Source organism: Rattus norvegicus, chromosome 16, assembly GCF_036323735.1.
Source record: "Rattus norvegicus strain BN/NHsdMcwi chromosome 16, GRCr8, whole genome shotgun sequence".
Classification (NCBI taxonomy): domain Eukaryota; kingdom Metazoa; phylum Chordata; class Mammalia; order Rodentia; family Muridae; genus Rattus; species Rattus norvegicus.
In genome coordinates this window covers 58,615,558-58,641,989 of record NC_086034.1, presented here as the reverse complement: position 1 = coordinate 58,641,989, position 26,432 = coordinate 58,615,558, and the positions used below count along the sequence as shown (strand labels likewise).

General features: G+C 38.6%; 1 protein-coding gene across 5 annotated transcripts in view; it reads left to right on the top strand.

The window, feature by feature from the left end:
• The window catches only part of Micu3 (mitochondrial calcium uptake family, member 3), an 89,601-nt gene extending 72,313 nt beyond the window's left edge, over positions 1-17,288 (top strand). For 4 of the 5 annotated variants that reach the window (XM_039094721.2, XM_008771293.4, XM_006253200.5 and 1 more), the window contains 6 exons: positions 4,973-5,073; positions 5,538-5,709; positions 8,374-8,482; positions 11,240-11,397; positions 12,714-12,782; positions 14,908-17,288. In XM_039094721.2, the coding sequence (XP_038950649.1) occupies positions 4,973-5,073; positions 5,538-5,709; positions 8,374-8,482; positions 11,240-11,397; positions 12,714-12,782 (609 nt within the window). In that variant the 3' untranslated portion in view covers positions 14,908-17,288. The remainder of the gene's footprint in view (positions 1-4,972; positions 5,074-5,537; positions 5,710-8,373; positions 8,483-11,239; positions 11,398-12,713; positions 12,783-14,907) is intronic. The other variant, NM_001191892.1, reaches the window with a different exon arrangement.
• Positions 17,289-26,432: the final 9,144 nt, after the last annotated feature.

Here is a 26,432-nt window from a genome sequence, read left to right as displayed (position 1 = left end):
ATACTCCTGTACTAGATGCCATTTTGTGAATCTGATATTCAATTGGTTTCAGATTCACAAAGCCCAAAATGTACTCTTTTTCTATTTCTTTTAACTTTTTTAGTAAATTAATAAGTACTACGTATCATCCGTATAATCACTGTATAGAAAGAATATTGTATGTTTATTGTACTGACAGGGGATGTCAGTTATTATCTGTGTTGATTGAACTTGTTTATTTTATAAAACATAACATCAGAATATACCTAAAATAAAATAATAGTTAGCTTTAATTAAGGATCAATTCCTAGAAATTTGAAGTAGTAATACAGATTTGTAAATTTACTATCCTACAACATAACTGTTACATAGAAATACTAAATTCTTCATTTTGTAAAGCAAGACTGCTCTTATGTTAGATTTAAACACTTAACTTCCCCAGCTAGTAGTGAGCAGCTTACGGGAAAGAGATGTAGAAATGTGAAATTCAGTCAAAGAATTGGAAATTTATCTTTATATTAACTTAAGCCCATGTTTAAATAAAAATCAAACCAACTCAGATTTGGTTTTTTCATTGCTTAAATTTTACTGCTGGACACTTTATTGCTGCACTTGTGATAGACTGCCTCTACTCCGCTATTTAGTGCCACCATCAACAGGAATTTAAATATCTAATATTAAACTTGGTGTCTGATATTTTATCAAAACTTTAAGTTCAAAAAGTAAAACATTGTGTGTGTGTGATACAGTGTTGTTGGAGTGCTTGACACACAAGCATGGGCACCTGAGCTGAACCTCCAGCATTCCTGGAAAAGCCTAGCACAGGCACATAGTATATTCTGTAAAGCCAGCAGTGAGGAGGAAGAGATGGGAGTGCAGATCCCTGATGCTGCTAGGCAGACAGTCTAGCTGCATTGGCAAAGCCCAGGTTCATTGAGAGACCCAGTCTTAAAAGACTAGGTAGATACTGTTTAAGAAAGACATCTAGGATTGATGTCTGATGTTATGCATGTGCTCTGGCAGTGTGTGTATGTAACACGCACACATACTCGCATCAATATCTAAAATAAATACCAATTATTTGTGATTTTTTTTGTTCTCTCCATTTATAAATAAAGTTTGAGGAGGTGTTTTGCTTGGAGAGTCCCTTGTTACTGTACTCCATTATAAAAAATGAGAATTTATTACAAGTCACAACTTGTATAAAAGAATCATTTATAGTATTTGTATTTCAAGATACAAACTAGTTCAGAAGGAAGGCTTAGAAATGTACTTAAATACTTCTCATTGCATATAATACACAACTCTTAAAATATAATAGGTAAATAAGAGCTTAACCCCTCATTTTCTCATTCTTTTAACAGCTGCTGTAAACTGTTGGCATCTTAAATTATAAAGAGGAAACCATGTTTTTAAAATTACTATAAAATTATATAAAGAAGATTTGCATGTGTGAACAGCTGGCACTAATGTCCGCCTAAAATTACTCAGAGTGTATGTAATATGACAAGTATATCACACAGCATTGAGAACAGTTGGTTAGTACCAGGAATCTAAAGATGACTTTGACTTTTACAAATAAAATTTAATGTCTGTGTGGTATAAGGAATAACTTATCCATTGGATTATTCAGAAATTGTTTATGTTAAATTTGAAGATTCCCCCTTTGCCTAGAGAGTGAGGTTTTTTTTTTTACATTGTAATCAATAGAAAGTTGTTTAAGAGACTGTCTTAAAACTTTATTTTAATAGTTTGATAAATTTGTATTTTATACAAATTTTGAGATTTAAGGTAACTTTGGCCATGTGTTTATTACCGGTGCTGAGCTCTGAAGCATACTAACACACACCACTGCTGACCTACACCCCTATTCCACACTCTGTCTGACCAAGCTCCTTCCCACCTAGCACCATTTTTAGCTTAAAAAAATAGTCAACTTATGTCTAAATGACCATGAGGGTCTCTGTTCACTTTGAGGGTTTTTTTCCATTGTGTTATGAAACACCTGAATTCATTTTTTTTAACAGTAAGCAAAAGAATCAAAGAAATAAAGTAATGTCTTTTTCTTTCCACCTCCTTGTAATTCACTCTGTAAACTGTCATGATGCCAAGGACACTGGCCTAGCTCTCCCAATGGCTCCAATGCTTAGCTTCACATGGGAGTGGGGTCTCCATTTCCATTTTCTGGTTTCCTCCTCCCCACCCCCACCCCCACTTCTGCTGTCAAACTGTTACTTATCCCTCTGTGGGTTTGGATTACTTGAATAAGCGCAACCTGAAGCTAATAAGATTGGACACTGAAAACCGTAAGTGAAGGTCTGCTCTGCTCAGTGAACAGCCTAAGTGAGGTCATTGTAGAAGCCTGTGTAAACAGTCTCACCGCAGACTGGCATCGTGAATGTGCTGGTGCCCTCTAGCATAGTGCCCCTGCAGCCTCTCATTCTGACGGTCTTTTGTCTTCAGATTTATATAACAATACTTGTTATTCAGTAACAAGTAAGAGTGTTCCATGAAAAACCCATTTTTCCATTTCATTGAAAAGTTTTTGTCAATTAAGTCATATTTCAACTTTTTAAACCTGACAAATAGTAAAATATGATTAGAATATATAAATGAATATATGCATAAAAGTTTTTTCAATTAAAGAAAAGGAAAAAGTCTGTCACCTGCTCCCTCTTTGTAGCTTGCAGACAGGTACACTGGTTTTTCGTGTTAATAGGCTAGTGCCCATTCTTAAACTCAACTTGAGCATGCCTCCAGATGTCTGCCGCACCCCATTTATGTTTAAACTCTTTGAGGCGAAATAAATTGGTATTTGCAGCTGTGACTACCAGTAGGAACATGTGTGCACTTTATCTGCATCTTGTAGCTTTCTCCTACAAGTCAGTATAGACAGGATTATTTCTGTCTTCAGATACAGAAGCTGAAGGTCCAAAAGGTCATTGAAGTCAAGACCTCTGATGTTAAAGCCTGTCCTAGCCCCATTAGAACTGCATGCCTCATCCACCCAGTTAGTGGTGACATGATGTCCCTCCAGGGCTACTCTCTCCTCACATGGGACACTGGAAGAAGGGCTAGTCCCTCTCTCATCCTTCAACATTCATAATGTGCTTTACAAGCAAATATTTTTAAAGAGAGTGTGTGGTACTTGGCTACCTGTATTTCTTTCTCCTCTAGCCACCGGGTGGGACTGCCTGCCTCCCAGTCTTTGGAAGGTGGTGGCATGGGAGTGTGGGACGTAGCTTTCCTCAGGGGCTCTGACCACTGAGGAGGAGAGTGAGTACTAGAGCTCTCCCAAACTGTTTAGAAGGGAGACTGGGACCAGAAAGAAAACCCATACTCAGTTATTTAATTATAAACAGAACATGTGGGTAATTACCAAAGAATTTCAATAATTTTAACTTATTCTACAAGATAGGAGTTTTTGACCTTTTTATTTTTGAGATAGGGATTCCTGTAATAGCTCCTGGGATGCAGATTCCTGATTCCTCCATGTTAGCCTCCCAAGGCCATGTGAAACCACATGTGGCTCAAGAAGTCAAGTTCTTAAGAAAGATATGAGTGATCTAAGTAGCTTGGATCACTTGGTGGAAAGCAGCTGAATTGAGTAAAAGGTGGACATCCAAGGGGAAACCGATGATCTAGTATCTGCTGCAGACTAATTCTTAGAGGAAAGTATTTGACACATGGAGAAAGGAAAGGAAGATCCTACTAATGTTGCTAGAGCAACTACCCTGTGAAAGAAGGGGCAGAAGGCTTCGAGGAGTCAGAGTGATATCCAGATGTATCTTATGGACGATAAATGAAATAGAGCTACCGCTGGACCCATCGTTTCTGTAGGAACATCCTGCTTCCTGACTCTAATAAGTTCTATCTCAGGAACTCATCACAGCGGATGTACACAGTCACTTACATTAGTGTTGAAAATGGTGGCACTGCGGTATCTTCTTACATTTCCTGTGAGTTGTAATTATTTGAGTTTCCTGAATTGTGTCCTTGAATTTATGAAGTAGTTATGATTGATGACAAAGGAAAGAGGAGGGAAAGACGAAGGAAGGAGTAAAGTGGGAAGTTACATAAAGCAATTTTATTTTGTGAGAACTATAATCACTTAGGAATATGTTTATTGAACTGTAGTTTATTAAGTTGAGTGAAGAAGGGAAAATCCCGTGGAATTAACTTCGTGACCATTCAAAAGTTATATGATGCTTGTCTTTGAAAACAGTGCCAGAGATAAATTACTCCTGTGGTTCCTCTTCCTAAACACACTACCACACATTTTAATATTGTTGTAATGTAATCAGTGTGGTTAAAGAAAGCCGCTCTATAAGTTTGAGCTCATTCTCTGTCATTTCCAGAAAGTCAATATCTTTGGAGAATAGCTCGCTTTCAATTGAATTTTTCAGGTTGTTTATGAAAAAGCCTAACTACTTAAATAAAAGAGGCATAGTTAAATGATATCTAAATAACTACTTGAGATAGTCAACAGGATAGGTACACTAGATGCATAGTGATTTTAGGTAGAATGCTTTTAAGATATAACTGATGGGCATTTTCAAAAATAAAGGTCAGTATTGCTCACGTTTCTGTTTTGAAATTTTGAGTATTTTAGCTATAGTTACACCCATGACTATTGACTTTCTCTTCATTCTAATGTTTGTACCTTTTCATTCTTGGGTTTACTTTACATGTAAAAGTGTTTTGCCTCAGTGTATGTATGTGTGCCGTGTTATGTGACTGTGCATGTGGAGATGGGAAAAGATATGCGATGCCCTGGAGTTGTGGACAGTTAGGAGCCATCACGTCAGGTCAGTGCTGGAAAACAAAGCTGGGTCCTCGGGGAGAGCAACAAGTGCTCTTCACCACCAGTCCACCTCAGCCTTTCTTGACAACGTTTTTGATAAAATTCTTGGAAGAATATTTAGTGTGCTGTCTTGTTTTGGGTTTGTTTCTTTATTTGTTTTTGTTGCTAATTTGAAATTCTGTTTTTCAGCGTGCTGATGACATCACAAGCTTAGTAGCAGATACTACACTTCTTGTACACTTTTTTGGAAAGAAAGGAAAAGCTGAGCTCAACTTTGAAGATTTTTATAGGTAAGCTAAGTTTCTGTTTAAAATTACTATGCTGCTAAGGTCCGGGGATCTTGGGAATAATCTAATACTGTGAAACTGTGCTGCTCTGGTCTCAGTGGAAAATACTCTCTGTGGTGTGCACTGCATTGCTGTCTGCAGGGGTAGTCATAGCGATGCACAGCAGCTAACAGATAAAAATGAATACATAGGGATTATTGTAGCTTGGGTATTTAGAAGAGATCGCCTCAGTCAGTCCCTCAGTCTCAGTAAGCCACAGGAGAAATGGGCAGGATCATCTCTACCCCACGAGATGTTGTTAACCATTACGCAGGCAGGCAGGCAGGCAGGCAGCTCAAACCTAAGAGAGAGGTTCAGGTAGCACAGCCACTGAGCAGTAATGAATAAATTACTTCCACATGACCTTTCCTAGGATGGTAAATATGTCTGACCATTTATCGTGCTTATTTTTCATTATTTTTTCACAGATTTATGGATAATCTACAAACAGAAGTTCTAGAAATAGAATTTCTTTCCTACTCTAATGGAATGAATACTATCAGTGAAGAAGATTTTGCCCATATTCTTCTACGGTATACTAATGTGGAAAATACATCAGTGTTTTTGGAAAATGTGCGCTACAGTATACCTGAAGAAAAGGTGCTTAATCTTTTATTTTGTTGTAGCTATTATCTTGAAACACACTAGTTAGTAAATGCTGTTTTGTAATGACTTATCAAATAACTTTATTAATCCAGCTCCTCTGTGAATTAAAACCAGTGTTTGGATACATTACATTCAAGCGGAGGTCATTATTCTTATTCTTAGAAATACTTAACAGCCTTTAAGGCTATTAGGTTTGTTTTTTTTTCAAATATGACTATTATTGTTTTTCAAGAGAATTTTGTTGTTTTGACTAGTACCAAAACATGTAAGGCAGCTGGTATTGACATTATTTCTGTCACCCACTGTTCATTTCTATAGCACCTCTAATAAAAGGTCATTTGAAGAGTGCCATTGATGAGTGAATGATCTTATCTACATTTGAAGAGGCCTTTCAGCAGCTTTTGGTGGCATGAATGCTTAAGAACCCAAGACAAGTCCTTGTCTATTTGCTTGGTAGCAAATGTGGTGTCAGCCCTTTTGCGCAGTTGCATTATCTAGTGGTATTTGAATGCTTCACTGCAACCAAATAGAATTGCTGTCACGAGTACCCTTTAAGCCTGGGCTGTTTGCCTTCTATTTGTGTTTATGGAAGGATCAGGTTAAACTGTTGAAGAAAACTTGCAAATAGTTTGAGTTTGTTTAGAGTGGATACACTGCCAGAGTTAACAATTCTCAGAATCCCCTAAGGATGTAGGGGCAGGGAGGGGTTTGATGCACTTGGTTACATTATCTTTTAATCAAGTGACTTATATCTGTTTTACCCATGGAGCTGTGTTTTCCCGACCAGTAGATAATTCCCTAGAGATAAAATCATCATTGTGCTATTTAAGCTTCTATAGTGTTACATAGGACCTTTCATCTGTCTTCTTTTTCTAAGTGGAAACTTGGAAAACTAACTTAGAAGCTCAAATTGCAGGATGACTTTATAGAAAGTTTTCACAGTTTATTTTTACAATTTTTATATTTAAAATTAATCCAAAATAAAATCTGAAGTTAAATTCAGCTTTTGTAAAATCAGGTTAAACTGTTGAAGAAGTATCTGTACAATAACTATCGTAGAAAAAATCACATTATCGTGGACTCAGTGTGGCGATTGCTTGATCTCAGAAGAACCTTGCAGGCACTGACATTTTTCTTTTGGGAAAGGAGGTACTAAGGACCTAAGGTACTTGTCCACTCAAACCCAAGACTCTAAGGCAGCGGTTCTTCTACTGTACTCTTCTTAAATCTCTCCCTTCCGCCCACCACTCTTCCTTGTCTCCATCATAGTAGAAAAGAAAAGAAAGGCGATATTCAAATGGCATTTCACATTTCTAAACTACTTTCATTCCCATTCACAAATATTAACTATCTACAAGCCTTATTATAGGAACAAAGGATAAAGAAACAAGATTGGCAATTCCCTCTTTAGTAGGAGTGTACACTGCTGGGAGGGCAAAATAAGTAATAAGAAAGAGATTTTCAGATAAAGGCAAATGCGGTGGACAGGACAAGGATGGAGATTGGAAAAGAAGGCCACTGTAGTGGAGAGATTTTGAGCTTTGAGCAGAGCCTGAATGCAGTGAGCTGGGCTCATGAAGAGTGTTGTAGACAGGAGAGCAGCGGACAAACAGCAAGGGCCTGGGGAGGGCGCGGACGTAGGTTATTGAAAAAGTGGTAAAGACATTGCATAAACCAGGAGAGGAGAAGGTGATGAGGAAGTTGTGTGTCAGGTCTGATAGAACTTGATGGACAGAAAGAGAAGGGGCTTAGATTTCCTGCCAGTGGAGCTACTGAGATGGACAGGAAGCTGCTGCCATGTCTAAGTTTTAAATTGGGGGCCTGGAAAACTATCTTCCTAGTTAGTTCCCGGGCTGCCCAGAACCCTCATCAATGGTCCTCTTCCCTTCCCCTGTGCTCAAGCCAGGATTCGGGAGGCTGCAGCTGAGGGCTCTGTCCCCTGTCCTTCTTTTCTGTATGCTTAATGACTTAAATTTTATTGATTATATCCAAAATAGAGATACAGTGTTTTTATAGTGTTCAAATAGTGTTCTATTATCTGAAGTAACAACTGGGGTAGAATCTTAGCCTGTGACTGACATCTCCCAGAGCAGGCTGCTCTGAGCACAGGTCCTTCATCCTCAGTGTCATTTCCTGTAGTCACTTCACGTTCCCTGTTGTCATGGCTGCATTTTCATGGCTGAAGATCAACTAAATGACAGTTGATGCTGACAGTTGGATTTTTGTATTGTCGTCAGAAGCATACTGATGGCCTAATGTGAAGCAATCAATATGCAAAGCAAATGTGGCTTATGGCTTTTATAGATTTAATAAATGATATTTAGAGGGTTATCATAATCGGAACTTTTCTAGTCACTTTTATTAAAGCATGTAACAGTGCTACCCAATAGAAATAAGTATGCCCAAATCCTAAGTTTATTTGGAGAAATTTTTCCTAACACACCTGAAGTGGTTTCTTTTTTTTTTTTTTTTTTTTTTTTTTTTCGGAGCTGGGGACCGAACCCAGGGCCTTGCGATTCCTAGGTAAGCGCTCTACCACTGAGCTAAATCCCCAGCCCCTGAAGTGGTTTCTTATGAAATATACTGCAGTTCCTAGTGCTTCCTTTATTCTAATTCATCTGTCAATACTAATTTTTTACATTTATTTTCTTGATATAGGGTATCACATTTGATGAATTCAGGTCATTTTTCCAGTTTCTAAACAACTTAGAAGACTTTGCAATAGCTCTCAATATGTATAACTTTGCAAGCCGTTCTATAGGACAAGGTAAGAATTACTTTCCAAATGTATTGTCAAAACAGCCCTACCTTGTTCACGGAGGTTTGGGTGACAGACAGTGAGGTGTGTTTGGTGGTGCCTCAACTTACCTGAAAGCCTGGCTTCATCATTTCTACGGGCAAACACTTCTGAAAGTTAACATTATGCAGAGTCTAAGGAAATACGCTGATTTCTTACTGGGTTTATATTTGGCCTTTCATATTATGAGGAAGAACTAATAATATTTATTGTAAAAGGTCTAAGAAGAAGCCTCATGACTACTTGGTAGCATCAGGGAACTGATGTCTACTTGTAGAAGCTGCTGCTGGCCATTGACTGTTCCAGAAAGTCTCATGATTTTTCCATAATCAGAAACCAGAAATAATAAGCAGAACCTCTTAGCCATTAACTTACACTAACGGGTTTTTTTAAAGAGTGATGCATAAAATTGATTATCTTTTTTTTATTAGATATATTTCTTTACTTACATTTCAAATCTTATTCCCTTTCCCGGTTTCCTGTCCATAAGCCCCCCGATCCCCACCCCCTCCCCCATATGGGTATTCCTCCTCTACATCCCCCTTACTGCTCCCCCTTATTCCCCTGCACTGGGGGTCCAACCTTGGCAGGACCAAGGACTTCCCCTTCCTCTGGTGCCCCATCAAGGCTATTCTCTGCTACATGTGCAGTTGGAGCCCTGGTCAGTCCGTGTGTAGTCTTTCATAGTGGCTTAGTCCCTTGGAGCTCTGGTGGTTTGATATTGTTGTTCTTATGGGGTTGCAAGGTTCTTCAACTCTTTCAATCCTTCCTCTAATTCCCCCCAGGGGGTCCTGTTCTCACTTCAGTGGTTTGCTGCTAGCATTGACCTCTGTATTGGACATGCTCTGGATGTGTCTCTTAAGAGAGATCTATATCCGGTCCCTTTCAGCATGCATTTTTTAGCTTCATCAATCTTATCTAGTTATGGTGGCTGTATATATATGGGCCACATGTGGGGCAGGCTCTGAATGGCCATTCCTTGAGTCGCTGCTCTAAACTTTGCTTCCATATCCCCTCCTATGGATTTGTTTTTCTCCTTTTAAGAAGGAGTGGGAGCATCTGGATCATCCTTCTTCTTGAGCTTCCTGTGGTCTGTGGATTGCATCTTGCTTAGTTCCAGCTTTTGTGCTAATATCCACTTATCAGTGAGTGCACACCAAGTGTGTTTTTCTGTGTTTGGGTTACCTCACATCTTTTTTTTTTTAATTTACAAAAAACCACATCTGTCATGTAACTTCAAACACTGGTGTTCTTGGGACTGCCACAGTCTTTGTTTCTAGGTTGGCTAAGAAGCTAAATATTTCTCTGTTCTTTCCCTTATAACCTTGTTCTTACTAAAAGGACCCTGCTGTGTAGACTCTGTTCATGTCTTTAAGGCAATTTCCCTGCCTCTGCCAGAATCTATTATGTTAGATTTCAGATTATCGTCTGGAGGTTTTTATGTTCAACTTGAAGGGGAACGTGAAACTGCACCCTAATGTCGATGCCAGTTACTTCTCTCAGAGGCAGAGAAGGGACGGGAGCAGTGACTGTGAGGGCGGAGGTTCAACTCCCACTGCCAGTGCACTCAGCACCACTTGTGTATGCATCTGTTGTGTGGCCTCATTTATCATTGGATAAGAGAAACCTGAACATTCCCTCAGACTCATCTTTCTCTAAACTGTGTTCAAACCTTGGAAGGCATGCCTCAACAAGTGAAAGCTACATACATAATATATTATACATTATATATATATATGTATATATATATATATCACAGTTGATATATAATATCTTACTGGGATAATATACTCCTTCAAAAGAAATAAGTATCGATGTATTTGGTTCAGAGCAGAGGTTGCTCTCTTATTTTATGGAACTAGAAAACAGGAGAAATTTCGTGTCACTTTTTCAAATGTTTGGAACAATATCCACGTGTTTTCCCCTGCCGCTTTCAGCACACTTATTACAGGCTGGTGCAGCAGACCTAAGCGGCATTCCTTCACCAGCTCTTCCTAGAATACACAGAAAGCTCCTCTAAAACAAATCAGCCTCTCTTTCGAACAACTGCTGTGCACAACTCTTCAGTTTCCCAGTCGTCTGTAGGAGCAGATCAGGTTCCCAAGCCCACAGCTCCACAGCTCCTCCCAGGCCCTCTGAGCTCTGCTCTACCGCGCAGACTGCTCACTGCCCCACACTCCCTGGTCTCTACTCACGTGGCCTTCAGGTTTGCTCAGCTGCCATTTCTCATCCCCACTGCTGAAGCGGTCCGTCCTGTGACGCTGGGCTCCAGCACCTAGTCCTAGCCTTTTGAAATCATTGCCTGCCCTTTCCTCCATCCTTCTGTGTCCACACTGTCGACAGAATTAATCACTCCTCCAAATTCGCAGAGCACTTTACCACCACGTTTTGGGTGATCCTTTGAAATGATTGTTTCCGCAAACCCCGTCTCCTCTCTGAACTGTTTCTTGGGGATATATTTATTGTAAAACCCTGTCATATAGTCTCTCCTCCTGACAGTAGCTGCTCATACAACGTTCCTCGAGTAGGAGGACAGCATTAACCCAGTTGAGCCCTCACTTGCTCTTTTCAGTAAACCACAGTGTCCCCTTTCTCCCTGAATGAAAGTCATTTGCAGTGCACCATCATGGCTCATGCTCACAAAAGACTTTTTACAGCCTTTGCAATAACTAGCATCATGGATTAAAGAAAAATACTGCTTTTTCTTTTTTTATGACATTTATCTAGATGAATTTAAACGTGCTGTATACGTAGCTACGGGACTGAAACTTTCACCACATTTGGTGAACACTGTCTTCAAGATTTTCGATGTTGACAAAGATGACCAATTAAGTTATAAAGAATTTATTGGGATTATGAAAGACAGACTCCACAGAGGGTTCCGGGTAAGCCTGCAGATTTCAAGCCTATTGATAATTTGTTTTAAGTCTAAGTGCAAAAGAAATTTATGTGAAATTTTAAAGCTATAAACATGAAGTGTTTTTTTTTAACTTTGTATGGCCCTCAACCTGCTTTCAAAAAAAATGTGATAAAAGATAATTTTTAAATATATAATAAATTTGATTGTTTAATTTATTTTCATGTTCAATTAGGGGGATGTCTTTATTGCTATTTGGGGGAAGGGTATGCTGGTTTTGTTTTGTTTTGTTTTGTTTTATTTAGTCTTCCCATTAGATTTCAAACTCACTAGTAAACATCCCCGCTCCTCCTTACACTTAAGATGCTTCCTGTAGGAAACTGAGTCTTTAAGACAGTACACATTCACTATAATATAGTATAAAATAAACCAAAAATCAATTTTTGTTTCCTGTACTGTTTTTCTAATCGACATACTAGAAAGCAATAAGAGTTCATTCGTCCTTTTCTCAAAATCTTTTTTTTTTCCATTTTGTTTATAATGTGGTTTAATAAGTATTTACACTTCTGACATACCTAATGGATATTTCAGAAACAGAAGAGGAAAATCCTTTCAAATTAACAGCTGCTATAGTCAGGGATAAACACTTTAAGTAGAAAAATCCATATATAGAAAAATACCCTCTTAGTCTGAAACTCAAAGATTTGTTGAATGACTTTCTGCCCAAGCTATCTTGAAAAAACTGCTGCTGTACTTGAGTGCCACCTAGTGGACACTAGGGACACTTGTAAGGATGAACAGAGAAATCCGTTTCTTCAAAAAAAGTAAGAAGGTTTAGTATGACCGATCCTGTAAGCCTTTGTCACCGTTTTCCCTCCAAGCACAGTTGCTCTCACTTCTCTTCACTAGTCCTTGTGTGCCTGAGCTGCTATCACGGTTCTCTTGTTTACATGTTACATGGTTTACACACATTCTTTAAAATACACTCATTGTGTGTTTTTATGGGATACAATGTAGTATCTTGTTACATGAATACATTGTGGAGTAATAATCTAATTGACGTAATCTCACACTTTGTAGTGTGAGCCATTTGATTCTACTTTTAAACAGTTTTAAATGCACTTGGTGTTAGCTTTGTCACCCTTCTGTGGCCATCCTGAGAAGGCGTTTCTCTTGTGTGACTGGAACACTATGTCTGTTGGTTCACTTGTTCCCATGTCTACCAACCCTCCTGGCCTCTGGTGACCAGCATCATGCTGTTTGCACAAGTTTGGCTCATAGTCAACATATAAATTAAACAGCGCTGTGTATACATTTGGACATTTGTAATCCTTTATTCCACAGGGTTATAAAACAGTCCAGAAGTATCCGACTTTCAAATCCTGCCTGAAAAAGGAACTTCATAGCAGATAAGTATGTTAGCTTGGGCTTATCCTAATCGCTTCAGTAATTATAAAGAATCACCATTGTTTTTATAATGTCTAGACAGTAGCTGGGAAGGGATCGGGATTGGATCTTAGTAGTAGAACACATGTTCAACACCATGTCCCACAAGAAGAGAATAAGTGATAGAAATGTAACTGTCGCCTACAGTCTTGTGAAGACGGTGCGGGTGTTGTGGTTTAAAACCTATGTGCTAGGAGCTGAGGACATAGCTCAGTTGGTAGGGTGCTCAGCTAGCACGTATGAGGCCCTGCGCTGTCTCCAGAGCCACAGAGAGCAGGAGTGGAGCTGCAGTCCCTTTTCCCAACATCCCAGACAGAGGCAGGAGAATCAGAAATTCAAGGTCATCCTCAGTACCATAGCCATTTCCAAGCCACACTGGGGCACAGAGTTACTCTCTCAAGAAAGGAAAAAGGAAAGAAGAAATGTTTTGTTGAATTTGTAGTTCCATTCCTGTGCGGGTACCTTATAATAAATCCAAGCTGTACTTCGTAACATAGGACCTATAGCGCCTAGGGGACGTGTGTTGGAGGAGCTTCGAAGCCACTGCTGAAAAAGACAGTGGTACTGTGGACGAGCGTAGGGGTGACAGTGTGCTGAGCATTCCTCCTCATGCTTCTCACCCTTGAGTGAGGAGCCATCCTGTGGCCTTGGGCATGTGAGGCAGCCGCTGAACCACTGGTTCACACCCCTAGATCTTGATTCTTGTGGTTTTGAACTCCTGATTCTCTTGCTTCTTTCTTCAGAGTGCAGAGATTATAAGCCTTAGCAAGCACTCCCCATATTAGACTGTCAGCTCCTTTATCAGCATAGAAGACTCAGGAATTAGAAAGTGACTTCTCAGGGTAACTTACTAGTGAGTGACAAACCATGATTTGAGCTGCTTTGATTCTATGGTAAAACTATTTTTTTACTTAATATGTTATCACCCTTCATTGTAGTAACTGAGGGTGAATCTGTCCTGTTTTTGTTTGAATCAGAGAAATATTTCAAACATTAATCTCCAGAAAGATTAGTTTTGTTTCTACCATTGATCATAACTGCATCGTGTCAGGGACTGTGTTAGATTGCCATGATGGAGGTTTTGTTGCTGATCTGGGATGAGTACATGCTCTTACATATATTTCTCATTTCTCTCAAGTTTGAAGCACTTTATATGTTCCGCAAAGTGGTTTTTAAAAAAGAGCAGTCACTGTAGCCTGCTACTTACTTCCCTGTCCCCAGTTATACTGTTCAAATTCCCAGCCAGAGAGCAGCGAATCACCCACCTCACATTATGCAACCTGTGAACTCCCACAAGCATGTCCAGAGACCTGTCTCCCAGGTGACTATAGCTTCTGTCAAGTGACAACACCAACCAGCCATCACATTGTCAACTTTGAAAAATGTAGAAGAAATGGCCTCATTGCTGTTTTCCTCATAGAATGTATCGGCTTTTAGTTTGCTGCTATTCGGTTTTGTCTTTATGAAAAGAACCCGAAATGCTCAGTATTCTGTGAGGTAGCTTTGAGGTCTCTCAGATATAGAATCCGTTTTGGGAAATAGTGGTCCAGAATACTGAGGAGAGCAGCAGGCTGTTCATCCATTTAGGTAACTGTTGGGACTCCGCTACCTAGGGTCTCCCATACTTGTATTTTGAGAAACTGTGTGCTGCCTTACAAAACAAGAATAATGCACTGAAACAGTGCATCCCTGAATATAGTGTCTCATTCTGCTTGCCATAGCTTCCACTACCACTAATTGTCTATATTAGTGCACAGAACCATAGCTTAAAGTGACTCCCTAAATCTATACCTCCCTGAAACTGAGTCTCAAAGGAGTTTCTTAACAAAATGTGAACCTGGGTCACTGGGATGGCCCACTTACACGCTACCTCTATGCACAAGTACAAACAACAGATAAATACAGTTTCTAAAAAGCTATGCACTTGTAAACTAAAATTTGTGTACACTAGATTCTTTTATTTTATCTGTATTGATTTTAATTAGATGACTGCTTCATATAATTTCTGTTAAAGTTTAAATTAAATGTCATTACCTTGACTTACATAAGTACTGCTTTGCTGTTATGTGTTTGTTTTGTTTTGTTTAACTAGATCCTCCTAAACAAGAATTGGAAGAATATAATCTATGTGACTAGGCAAGGAGCAAGATTTTGAGTGGATCCAATATAAAGTCAGAGCATGCAGAAAATAAAAGGAATGTGGAATGCTCTGAAATGTACATCTTTTTCCTTGAACGGAGTTTATCAACATCAGAGGAAAACTTCGTCTTGTAACTACAAGCATTAACGGGGACTGAGCCCGAGCACCACCAGAGAAACCTGCTGCAAACACTGAGTGTAATCACTGAGCTTTCGCCTTGACTGACTGCTCTGAACTCTTCATTCCCTAACATGGGTAGTCCCGATGACCATCTGAGAATATTTAGATTGTTTATTTATTAGAAACGTCCTTTATTTCAGAATAATTTATGAATGATGACTATAGATGGAAACACATTTCTTCAGTTTGCACTGTGAGCGTGTGTTCATACAGTGAGTATTGCTTCAGGCTTGTCTTGGGCCCTTCATTGTTGTAAGTATTTGTTATTTATCTTGTATTTAATTATACTGAAGTAATTTCAGAAAACAAGTGAGAATTTACTAAGCAATAGGATGATGGTTTACATTGTACTTTCAGCTTTTAAAAGTACTTATGTAATATACATTGTTGGATTTATGTAAATTTTTGTTTTTGCCGTTCTTTGTGTGTCTTGTCTTGTTTTGTTTTTGTACCAAAGCCAACAGGAATTCAGGTATTTTATTTTAAAAGAAATTTAGATTTTCTTTCTAAGAAAACACAGCAGCCGTGTGCTGGTGTTAGAAGCAAGAAGAGTGGTAGTAGTAATCACCATCGTGAGGTTCCTAGTCACAGGAGTGACATGGAAACAAGATCAGTAACATAGTGGATATTATTAATATATGTTAGTAGCATCAAAACTAATATAGTTGGCCTAGAAGGTTGATGTATATTTATTTGATAGAAGATAATGTTTTGTTTCTTGAAAAAAGGACCACATGCAAAATTGATCCAAACAGTCAGTAGTGATTAATCATTTATAACTAATCCATTACATCGAAATAATATGTCTTAAAAGAGAAAATAAAACTTTCTCTTGAAAAACCCCACTTGAGAGACTGGCCAGCATGGGTCACAACTCAAAGTCTGCCTGGGCTGTAGTGTACGCTCAAGCCACCCTGGCCACTTAGAAGAAGAAAAAGTGTAGCTTAGTGGTGGAGGGTTTGCCTGCCATGTGTGAGGCCTCAGGTTTAATTCCCAACTCTGAAAAAGAAGGGGAAGGGGAAGAAAGAAAAAGAGATCCTAGATTTTCACATTGAAAAATAATTTTAGAATATTTAATAGAACTTTGGCTACATGATAAAACTGATTTATACAAGGGTACTATAAATAACGCAATGAGTTTTAAGCTAATATATTTATGTATTGCATGTCAAAAGATTAATAGATTGATTTATCTTCTTTTATAAGATGTACATAGTATAAATTGCATACACTCCAACCATTACTTTGCTTTTGCATCGGAAAATAGGAAACACTGGCTTTATTTTAAGTTATTGAATGTGAAATTGGTCTGCATCAGCCTATTTGTAAAATGTTATTTTTGTGTTATTAGTATTGATTATGTTTTTAGACCCTTCCACATTCTTTGTCTGATATTATTTATTGCACCAATAAAGAAATATAAATATGCAAATGCAGTAGAGTTATACTTACATAATTTCACCTGCTACATACACATTTATCATGTCTTAGGCCTAGATTGTTCTTAGTAATACATGGTGTATAAAATCATTGAAAAAATACAAATTAATCTTTGTCTATTAGGTATTTTATTACACATAATGGAAACCTTGTTGATACGGATTAAAAGTTAAATAACCTATTCAAAGATCCTTTGTAAGTATGTCAATGTCCCAAGAAAATAACATAATATATTCACAGCCACTGTCCCTTATTGCTTTATTGTGAAGCTGTTTATATATAAGGTGGCAAAATAATATAAAAATGAGGGAAATAAAATACTCTGACCAATTAATAAGGTAAGAGAATGGTGAGTGACAGTGGCTTCCCTCTCAGCACTCTTAAACTTTTCTGCCTATATAGTAGAGGTAGGGTATGGTTAAGTCAGTTGAAGTATTTTTGAATGTTTTCAAATAATGCACTAAATTCACAAATGTTAGCTTCGAATTTTCCTTCTACAAATTACACAAATTTCACCAACATTAACCTCTGCATATAATTTTAGTGTTATGCTTCTTGAAGAAAGCCTACATGGTAAACGGTATTTGGTACTTCTCAGAATAGTTTATAATAAATTATTTTAGCCTAAAATCTGATTGTTACTACAAAACTTAATTGTGAAGCTACATCTTAATTGTTATATTATCTTAAAATAAATTTACATTTTGAATCAAGGAATTGCAGTTTGCTATTGAGTATATCAGTGAACTAATTTTGTTCTGAAAATATCACTTTCTAAGGTGGGAAATCTTAGTGGGTTACCATTGATCCTAAACCCACTTTTGTAGTATACGTGCCATCAAACTCACGAAAATCTCAGTGGGTACATACATTGCAGTCTTGGAGCCTTCTCAGAGCATTGCAGAGGTCCTTGTCTTATAGAACTGTGTTAGTACTACAAAGATTTTCAGGAAGTTTACATGTGACTTAAGAGTCGTCTTGTTAAGAGAACACCTAAAAATTATATTTTAAAGGTGTATTAGTTATTCTCTCCTGTTTTGTTTTGTCTTGGTCTTAGTTTCATTAGACAGTCTGACTTTGTGGCCACAGATGATTCAAATTCCGTGGTTCAAGCAGTGCTCTGGCCTAGGTCACCTGAGTTCTCAGAATGTCGGTGTATATCGCCACACCTCATCCCACCTCTGCTATCAGTAAACAAACACTAAAGGGTGTGAAAATGTGAATCTTGTAATAGTAAGTAAAATAAAATCTTAAGTGTTCAAAAAGCATGTTTTTCTTTTGGGGCAGCATTTTTACTTTGTTAGTTACTCCTGAAAAGATGGCTTGGCAGTATCACATTAGAGTCTGTGAAACATAACCTGTGATTAATTGTCTTTATATCATAGTAAATATTTTAGCATCTTAAAAATAAGAGCATGCCTATAATTAAAACTATATGTGTGTAAGTATGCAATGCTTTTAGAACATAAAAAGTTACTGTGAAATTCATCTTTCAAGGATAATTTTGTCCACTTAGTGAAGGACAAGAAGTTCTTAACAAGAAGTTGGTAGGGAAAAAAAAGAAAAAAGAAAAAACAGCAACAACCCCCCCCAAAAAAAAGCAAACAAACAAACAAAAAAAAAACAAGCACATGGAATAGGAATCTAAATGAGGAGAGTTTTTTTTTTATTAATTGAGATTAAGTAATAGGAAAAAATTATTTTAAATGCATGCACATAAAGGTAAAATGGTATTGTGTGTTTTCATATGAGTTCCAGGTGGCAAAGATGGTTTTAATGAGTGTGGTGTGGTTTGCTGTCCCTCCCTCGCCAGTGCTGGTGACGCTGTCTTGACTGACACTGAATTGTTACTGTGCCTTTATCTCTGGATCACAGCATCCTGATGTGTACTTAAACTCCATAATTTTAACATGTATGTCCACAAGCTTGGCACAGCAGTACGTAATAGAAGAGAATAGGAAGTTCGTTTATAGAGTTGATATGACATTACCTGTAAGATATCTATCTGAGAGCATCGTAGTTTACAATGCCTACTCAGCTATAGTTGTATTCAAAATATATTTTATTATATAATACTGCATTAAAATTGTATTCATTGTATCAGTGCTCCTCAGCCTGTGAATCGTGACCCTTTTGTGTGTTCAATGGCCCTTTCACGGGGGTGGCCAAAGACCATCGGAAAAGACATATTTACATTATGATTCAGGACAGCAGGACTGCAATTATGAAGCAGCAATGAAAGCGACTTTGTGGTTGGGGTCACCATGGCAGGAGGAACTGTATTAAGAGGTTGCAGCATTAGGAAGCTTGAGACCACTGCATTATGTGCGTGTATATATTTTAAAGGCAAAGAGCTAAAAAGTCGCATTTTTAGTCAAAATTAACTACTTTCTCCAGTTCAATTTGCTAAAATAACCTTGTACCTAATTTACCTGGCACTGATTGATTCTAGATCCATCTCTAAAGCTGTACTGCTAATGGATTAGAACACGCCTGGCTGTACTGAAGCCCTTATTATTCTGAAAATCCCGGCAGGCAGTTTCCATCTCACTGACCTATCACAAGCAGTCCCGCTGCCCTGGAACAGAGCTGACACTCGGGACCTCCAACCCGGAACATCCTCCGTACTTTTCTCTTTCTGGAGTGAGAATGCCCTGTAGCCCCTGGGGGAAGTTGCATAGTGAGTGAATTTTTTAGCTGTGTGCCTTGAAAACAGCTTTACTGTGCCTTCAGGGCTAGGGAATACTCCGAGCAGAGACAGCAGTCTACAATGGAACACTCATCTCTCCCTCCAGACAGTGAAAGCACCATCCCATTGCTGTCCAACTTTCAGTGTTCTCGATGTTTGATGTTACTCTGATGCCTCACTCGTTTTCCTTCCCTCCTGGAAGCTGCTGTCTTTTGCTAATTCCTTTTCTATAAGGTTGTCCTTGCTGTGCCTTGATACAGCTTTTGTATCCGTTGCTGGTGCTGGGCACAGTAGTGTTTTATCTGTGGGCTCCCTGCATCCAGCGTTGAGAAAAGAATATCCTCTCCTATTGCCTTCTCTGCCTGACATTCCTGGAGTACCTTGTTGTTCAGATGCTGGCCCTTCTCTACTCAACCTGTAGTCATTTGCTCCTCCCTTCCTCTCCATAGAGCACCTTCTTTATCCATTCTCTTCAGATGTTTTTTATTCTACTCCTTAAGTTGTTCTGGACGTTTTTCTGTCTTCTCTTTTGTTTCTTACACTCCATTACTTATTTCTAATTGTCTGACTTCAGTGTCTGGTGTTTTCTCCTACTTCCTTTACTGCCTCATTTTGTCTTGTGTGTTTGGGTGTGCCTCTCACATTATGGTTTTTGTCCACATTCTGATGGTTCTTTGCTGTACACTTGTATTTTACAACACATTGGAATCTGTGTGGACAGGGGAGCTTTTAATGGATGGATCTCCCCCTGCTCTCCTCGCCAGCCTGCTTGCCTACAAAGCCCCTTTCCTCTCAGCACTGACAGGCCTTTTCTCTGTCTGCTAGAATTCTGTCAAGTAAGTTCAAAGCTTCATTTCTGTTTTGCTCAGTGCTGAATACAAAAAGATTTTGAACCCCTCTTGTTTTCTCTGAGTGCTCCCATCTGTGCACAGAATCCTGTGGGTGCTCCAGAGCATTTCAGCCAGCCATACTATTTACAGAGCAAGCCTTGGGGAACCCACCTCCTTCAGAGTCCTCCCATATCACAGCCATTTGCATTCTTTGGAGCTAAGATAGTTAGCTACTGCCCGTTTCTGAAATTTAAATATGTATGTGTATATATATATTTCTGTTATATATATATTTCTGTTATGTATATATACTGTATATACATAATATAAATTCTGTATATACAGAATATATATATATATTCTGTAAATATATTCTGTAATACCATTTCCAGTTTTCTTGTCCACGGCAAAGAAAACTTTAAAAGAAAAATCACTTTTTATTGATATTTTAGTATCATTTCAATGACAGAAATGTGTCTTCCAGACAACATATAGTATTTAAACTCTGTTCAGAATGTATCTGGAAATATATATAAGAAACTTTAAAATGTCCAGTTTTCTGAGGAATCTCCAGACTGATTTCCGGAATGGTTGTACCAGTTTGCAATCCCATCAATAATGGAGGAGTGTTCCTCTTTCTCTACATCCTCACCAGCATCTGTTGTCACCTGAGTTTTTGATCTTAGCCATTCTGACTGGTGTGAGGTAGAATCTCAGGGTTGTTTTGATTTGCATTTCCCTGATGACTAAGGATGCTGAACATTTCTTTAGGCACTTCTCAGCCATTCGATATTCCTCAGCTGAAAATTCTTTATCTCTGTACCCCATTTTAATAGGGTTATTTGTCTCTCTGGAGTCTAACTTCTTGTGTTCTTTGTATATTTTGAATACTAGCCTTCTATCAGATATAGGATTAGTAAGGATCTTTTCCCAATCTGTTGGTTGCCGTTTTGTCTTTTTTTTTTTTATTTTTTATTTTATTTATTTTTTTTTTATTAACTTGAGTATTTCTTATATACATTTCAAGTGTTATTCCCTTTCCCGGTTTCCGGGCAAAATCCCCCTCCCCCCTCCCCTTCCTTATGGGTGTTCCCCTCCCAACCCTCCCCCCATTGCCGCCCTCCCCCCATAGTCTAGTTCACTGGGGGTTCAGTCTTAGCAGGACCCAGGGCTTCCCCTTCCACTGGTGCTCTTACTAGGATATTCATTGCTACCTATGGGGTCAGAGTCCAGGGTCAGTCCATATATAGTCTTTAGGTAGTGGCTTAGTCCCTGGAAGCTCTGGTTGCTTGACATTGTTGTACTTTTGGGGTCTCGAGCCCCTTCAAGCTCTTCCAGTTCTTTCTCTGATTCCTTCAACGGGGGACCTATTCTCAGCTCAGTGGTTTGCTGCTGGCATTCGCCTCTGTATTTGCTGTATTCTGGCTGTGTCTCTCAGGAGCGATCTACATCCGGCTCCTGTCGGTCTGCACTTCTTTGCTTCATCCATCTTGTCTAATTGGGTGGCTGTATATGTATGGGCCACCTGTGGGGCAGGCTCTGAATGGGTGTTCCTTCAGTCTCTGTTTTAATCTTTGCCTCTCCCTTCCCTGCCAAGGGTATTCTTTTTCCTCATTTAAAGAAGGAGTGAAGCATTCACATTTTGATCATCCGTCTTGAGTTTCGTTTGTTCTAGGGATCTAGGGTAATTCAAGCATTTGGGCTAATAGCCACTTATCAATGAGTGCACACCATGTATGTCTTTCTGTGATTGGGTTAGCTCACTCAGGATGATATTTTCCAGTTCCAACCATTTGCCTACGAATTTCATAGACTCGTTGTTTTTGATAGCTGAGTAATATTCCATTGTGTAGATGTACCACATTTTCTGTATCCATTCCTCTGTTGAAGGGCATCTGGGTTCTTTCCATTTTCTGGCTATTATAAATAAGGCTGCGATGAACATAGTGGAGCACGTGTCTCTTTTATATGTTGAGGCATCTTTTGGGTATATGCCCAAGAGAGGTATAGCTGGATCCTCAGGCAGTTCAATGTCCAATTTTCTGAGGAACCTCCAGACTGATTTCCAGAATGGTTTTACCAGTCTGCAATCCCACCAACAATGGAGGAGTGTTCCTCTTTCTCCACATCCTCGCCAGCATCTGCTGTCACCTGAGTTTTTGATCTTAGCCATTCTCACTGGTGTGAGGTGAAATCTCAGGGTTGTTTTGATTTGCATTTCCCTTATGACTAAAGATGTTGAACATTTCTTTAGGTGTTTCTCAGCCATTCGGCATTCCTCAGCTGTGAATTCTTTGTTTAGCTCTGAACCCCATTTTTTAATAGGGTTATTTGTTTCCCTGCGGTCTAACTTCTTGAGTTCTTTGTATATTTTGGATATAAGGCCTCTATCTGTTGTAGGATTGGTAAAGATCTTTTCCCAATCTGTTGGTTGCCGTTTTGTCCTAACCACCGTGTCCTTTGCCTTACAGAAGCTTTGCAGTTTTATGAGATCCCATTTGTCGATTCTTGATCTTAGAGCATAAGCCATTGGTGTTTTGTTCAGGAAATTTTTTCCAGTGCCCATGTGTTCCAGATGCTTCCCTAGTTTTTCTTCTATTAGTTTGAGTGTGTCTGGTTTGATGTGGAGGTCCTTGATCCACTTGGACTTAAGCTTTGTACAGGGTGATAAGCATGGATCGATCTGCATTCTTCTACATGTTGCCCTCCAGTTGAACCAGCACCATTTGCTGAAAATGCTATCTTTTTTCCATTGGATGGTTTTGGCTCCTTTGTCAAAAATCAAGTGACCATAGGTGTGTGGGTTCATTTCTGGGTCTTCAATTCTATTCCATTGGTCTATCTGTCTGTCTCTGTACCAATACCATGCAGTTTTTATCACTATTGCTCTGTAATACTGCTTGAGTTCAGGGATAGTGATTCCCCCTGAAGTCCTTTTATTGTTGAGGATAGCTTTAGCTATCCTGGGTTTTTTGTTATTCCAGATGAATTTGCAAATTGTTCTGTCTAACTCTTTGAAGAATTGGATTGGTATTTTGATGGGGATTGCATTGAATCTGTAGATTGCTTTTGGTAAATGGGCATTTTTACTATATTAATCCTGCCAATCCATGAGCATGGGAGATCTTTCCATCTTCTGAGGTCTTCTTCAATTTCTTTCCTCAGTGTCTTGAAGTTCTTATTGTACAGATCTTTTACTTGCTTGGTTAAAGTCACACCGAGGTTCTTTATATTATTTGGGTCTATTATGAAGGGTGTCGTTTCCCTAATTTCTTTCTCGGCTTGTTTCTCTTTTGTATAGAGGAAGGCAACTGATTTATTTGAGTTAATTTTATACCCAGCCACTTTGCTGAAGTTGTTTATCAGCTTTAGTAGTTCTCTGGTGGAACTTTTGGGATCACTTAAATATACTATCATGTCATCTGCAAATAGTGATATTTTGACTTCTTCTTTTCCGATCTGTATCCCCTTGATCTCCTTTTGTTGTCTGATTGCTCTGGCTAGAACTTCAAGAACTATATTGAATAAGTAGGGATAGAGTGGGCAGCCTTGTCTAGTCCCTGATTTTAGTGGGATTGCTTCGAGTTTCTCTCCATTTAGTTTAATGTTAGCAACTGGTTTGCTGTATATGGCTTTTACTATGTTTAGGTATGGGCCTTGAATTCCTATTCTTTCCAGGACTTTTATCATGAAGGGGTGTTGAATTTTGTCAAATGCTTTCTCAGCATCTAATGAAATGATCATGTGGTTCTGTTCTTTCAGTTTGTTTATATGATGGATCACGTTGATGGTTTTCCTTATATTAAACCATCCCTGCATGCCTGGGATGAAGCCTACTTGATCATGGTGGATGATTGTTTTGATGTGCTCTTGAATTCGGTTTGCCAGAATTTTATTGAGTATTTTTGCGTCGATATTCATAAGGGAAATTGGTCTGAAGTTCTCTTTCTTTGTTGTGTCTTTGTGTGGTTTAGGTATAAGAGTAATTGTGGCTTCGTAGAAGGAATTCGGTAGTGCTCCATCTGTTTCAATTTTGTGGAATAGTTTGGATAATATTGGTATGAGGTCTTCTATGAAGGTTTGATAGAATTCTGCACTAAACCCGTCTGGACCTGGGCTCTTTTTGGTTGGAAGACCTTTAATGACTGCTTCTATTTCCTTAGGAGTTATGGGGTTGTTTAACTGGTTTATCTGTTCCTGATTTAACTTCGATACCTGGTATCTGTCTAGGAAATTGTCCATTTCCTGAAGATTTTCAAATTTTGTTGAATATAGGTTTTTATAGTAAGATCTGATGATTTTTTGAATTTCCTCTGAATCTGTAGTTATGTCTCCCTTTTCATTTCTAATTTTGTTAATTTGGACGCACTCTCTGTGTCCTCTCGTTAGTCTGGCTAAGGGTTTATCTATCTTGTTGATTTTCTCAAAGAACCAACTTTTGGTTCTGTTGATTCTTTCTATGGTCCTTTTTGTTTCTACTTGGTTGATTTCAGCTCTGAGTTTGATTATTTCCTGCCTTCTACTCCTCCTGGGTGTATTTGCTTCTTTTTGTTCTAGAGCTTTTAGGTGTGCTGTCAAGCTGCTGACATATGCTCTTTCCTGTTTCTTTCTGCAGGCACTCAGCGCTATGAGTTTTCCTCTTAGCACAGCTTTCATTGTGTCCCATAAGTTTGGGTATGTTGTATCTTCATTTTCATTAAATTCTAAAAAGTTTTTAATTTCTTTATTTCTTCCTTGACCAGGTTATCATTGAGTAGAGCATTGTTCAATTTCCACGTATATGTGGGCATTCTTCCCTTATTGTTATTGAAGACCAGTTTTAGGCCGTGGTGGTCCGATAGCATGCATGGGATTATCTCTATCTTTCTGTACCTGTTGAGGCCCGTTTTTTGACCAATTATATGGTCAATTTTGGAGAAAGTACCATGAGGAGCTGAGAAGAAGGTATATCCTTTTGCTTTAGGATAGAATGTTCTATAAATATCCGTTAAGTCCATTTGGCTCATGACTTCTCTTAGTCTGTCGACATCACTGTTTAATTTCTGTTTCCATGATCTGTCCATTGATGAGAGTGGGGTGTTGAAGTCTCCCACTATTATTGTGTGAGGTGCAATGTGTGTTTTGAGCTTTAGTAAGGTTTCTTTTACGTATGTAGGTGCCCTTGTATTTGGGGCATAGATATTTAGGATTGAGAGTTCATCTTGGTGGATTTTTCCTTTGATGAATATGAAGTGTCCTTCCTTATCTTTTTTGATGACTTTTAGTTGGAAATTGATTTTATTTGATATTAGAATGGCTACTCCAGCTTGCTTCTTCTGACCATTTGCTTGGAAAGTTGTTTTCCAGCCTTTCACTCTGAGGTAGTGTCTGTCTTTGTCTCTGAGGTGTGTTTCCTGTAGGCAGCAGAATGCAGGGTCCTCGTTGCGTATCCAGTTTGTTAATCTATGTCTTTTTATTGGGGAGTTGAGGCCATTGATATTGAGAGATATTAAGGAATAGTGATTATTGCTTCCCGTTATATTCATATTTGGATGTGAGGTTATGTTTGTGTGCTTTCATTCTCTTTGTTTTGTTGCCAAGACGATTAGTTTCTTGCTTCTTCTAGGGTATAGCTTGCCTCCTTATGTTGGGCTTTACCATTTATTATCCTTTGTAGTGCTGGATTTGTAGAAAGATATTGTGTAAATTTGGTTTTGTCATGGAATATCTTGGTTTCTCCATCAATGTTAATTGAGAGTTTTGCTGGATACAGTAACCTGGGCTGGCATTTGTGTTCTCTTAGGGTCTGTATGACATCAGTCCAGGATCTTCTGGCCTTCATAGTTTCTGGCGAGAAGTCTGGTGTGATTCTGATAGGTCTCCCTTTATATGTTACTTGACCTTTTTCCCTTACTGCTTTTAATATTCTTTCTTTATTTTGTGCGTTTGGTGTTTTGACAATTATGTGACGGGAGGTGTTTCTTTTCTGGTCCAATCTATTTGGAGTTCTGTAGGCTTCTTGTATGTCTATGGGTATCTCTTTTTTTAGGTTAGGGAAGTTTTCTTCTATGATTTTGTTGAAGATATTTACTGGTCCTTTGAGCTGGGAGTCTTCACTCTCTTCTACACCTATTATCCTTAGGTTTGATCTTCTCATTGAGTCCTGGATTTCCTGTATGTTTTGGACCAGTAGCTTTTTCCGCTTTACATTATCTTTGACAGTTGAGTCAATGATTTCTATGGAATCTTCTGCTCCTGAGATTCTCTCTTCCATCTCTTGAATTCTGTTGGTGAGGCTTGTATCTACAGCTCCTTGTCTCTTCTTTTGGTTTTCTATATCCAGGGTTGTTTCCATGTGT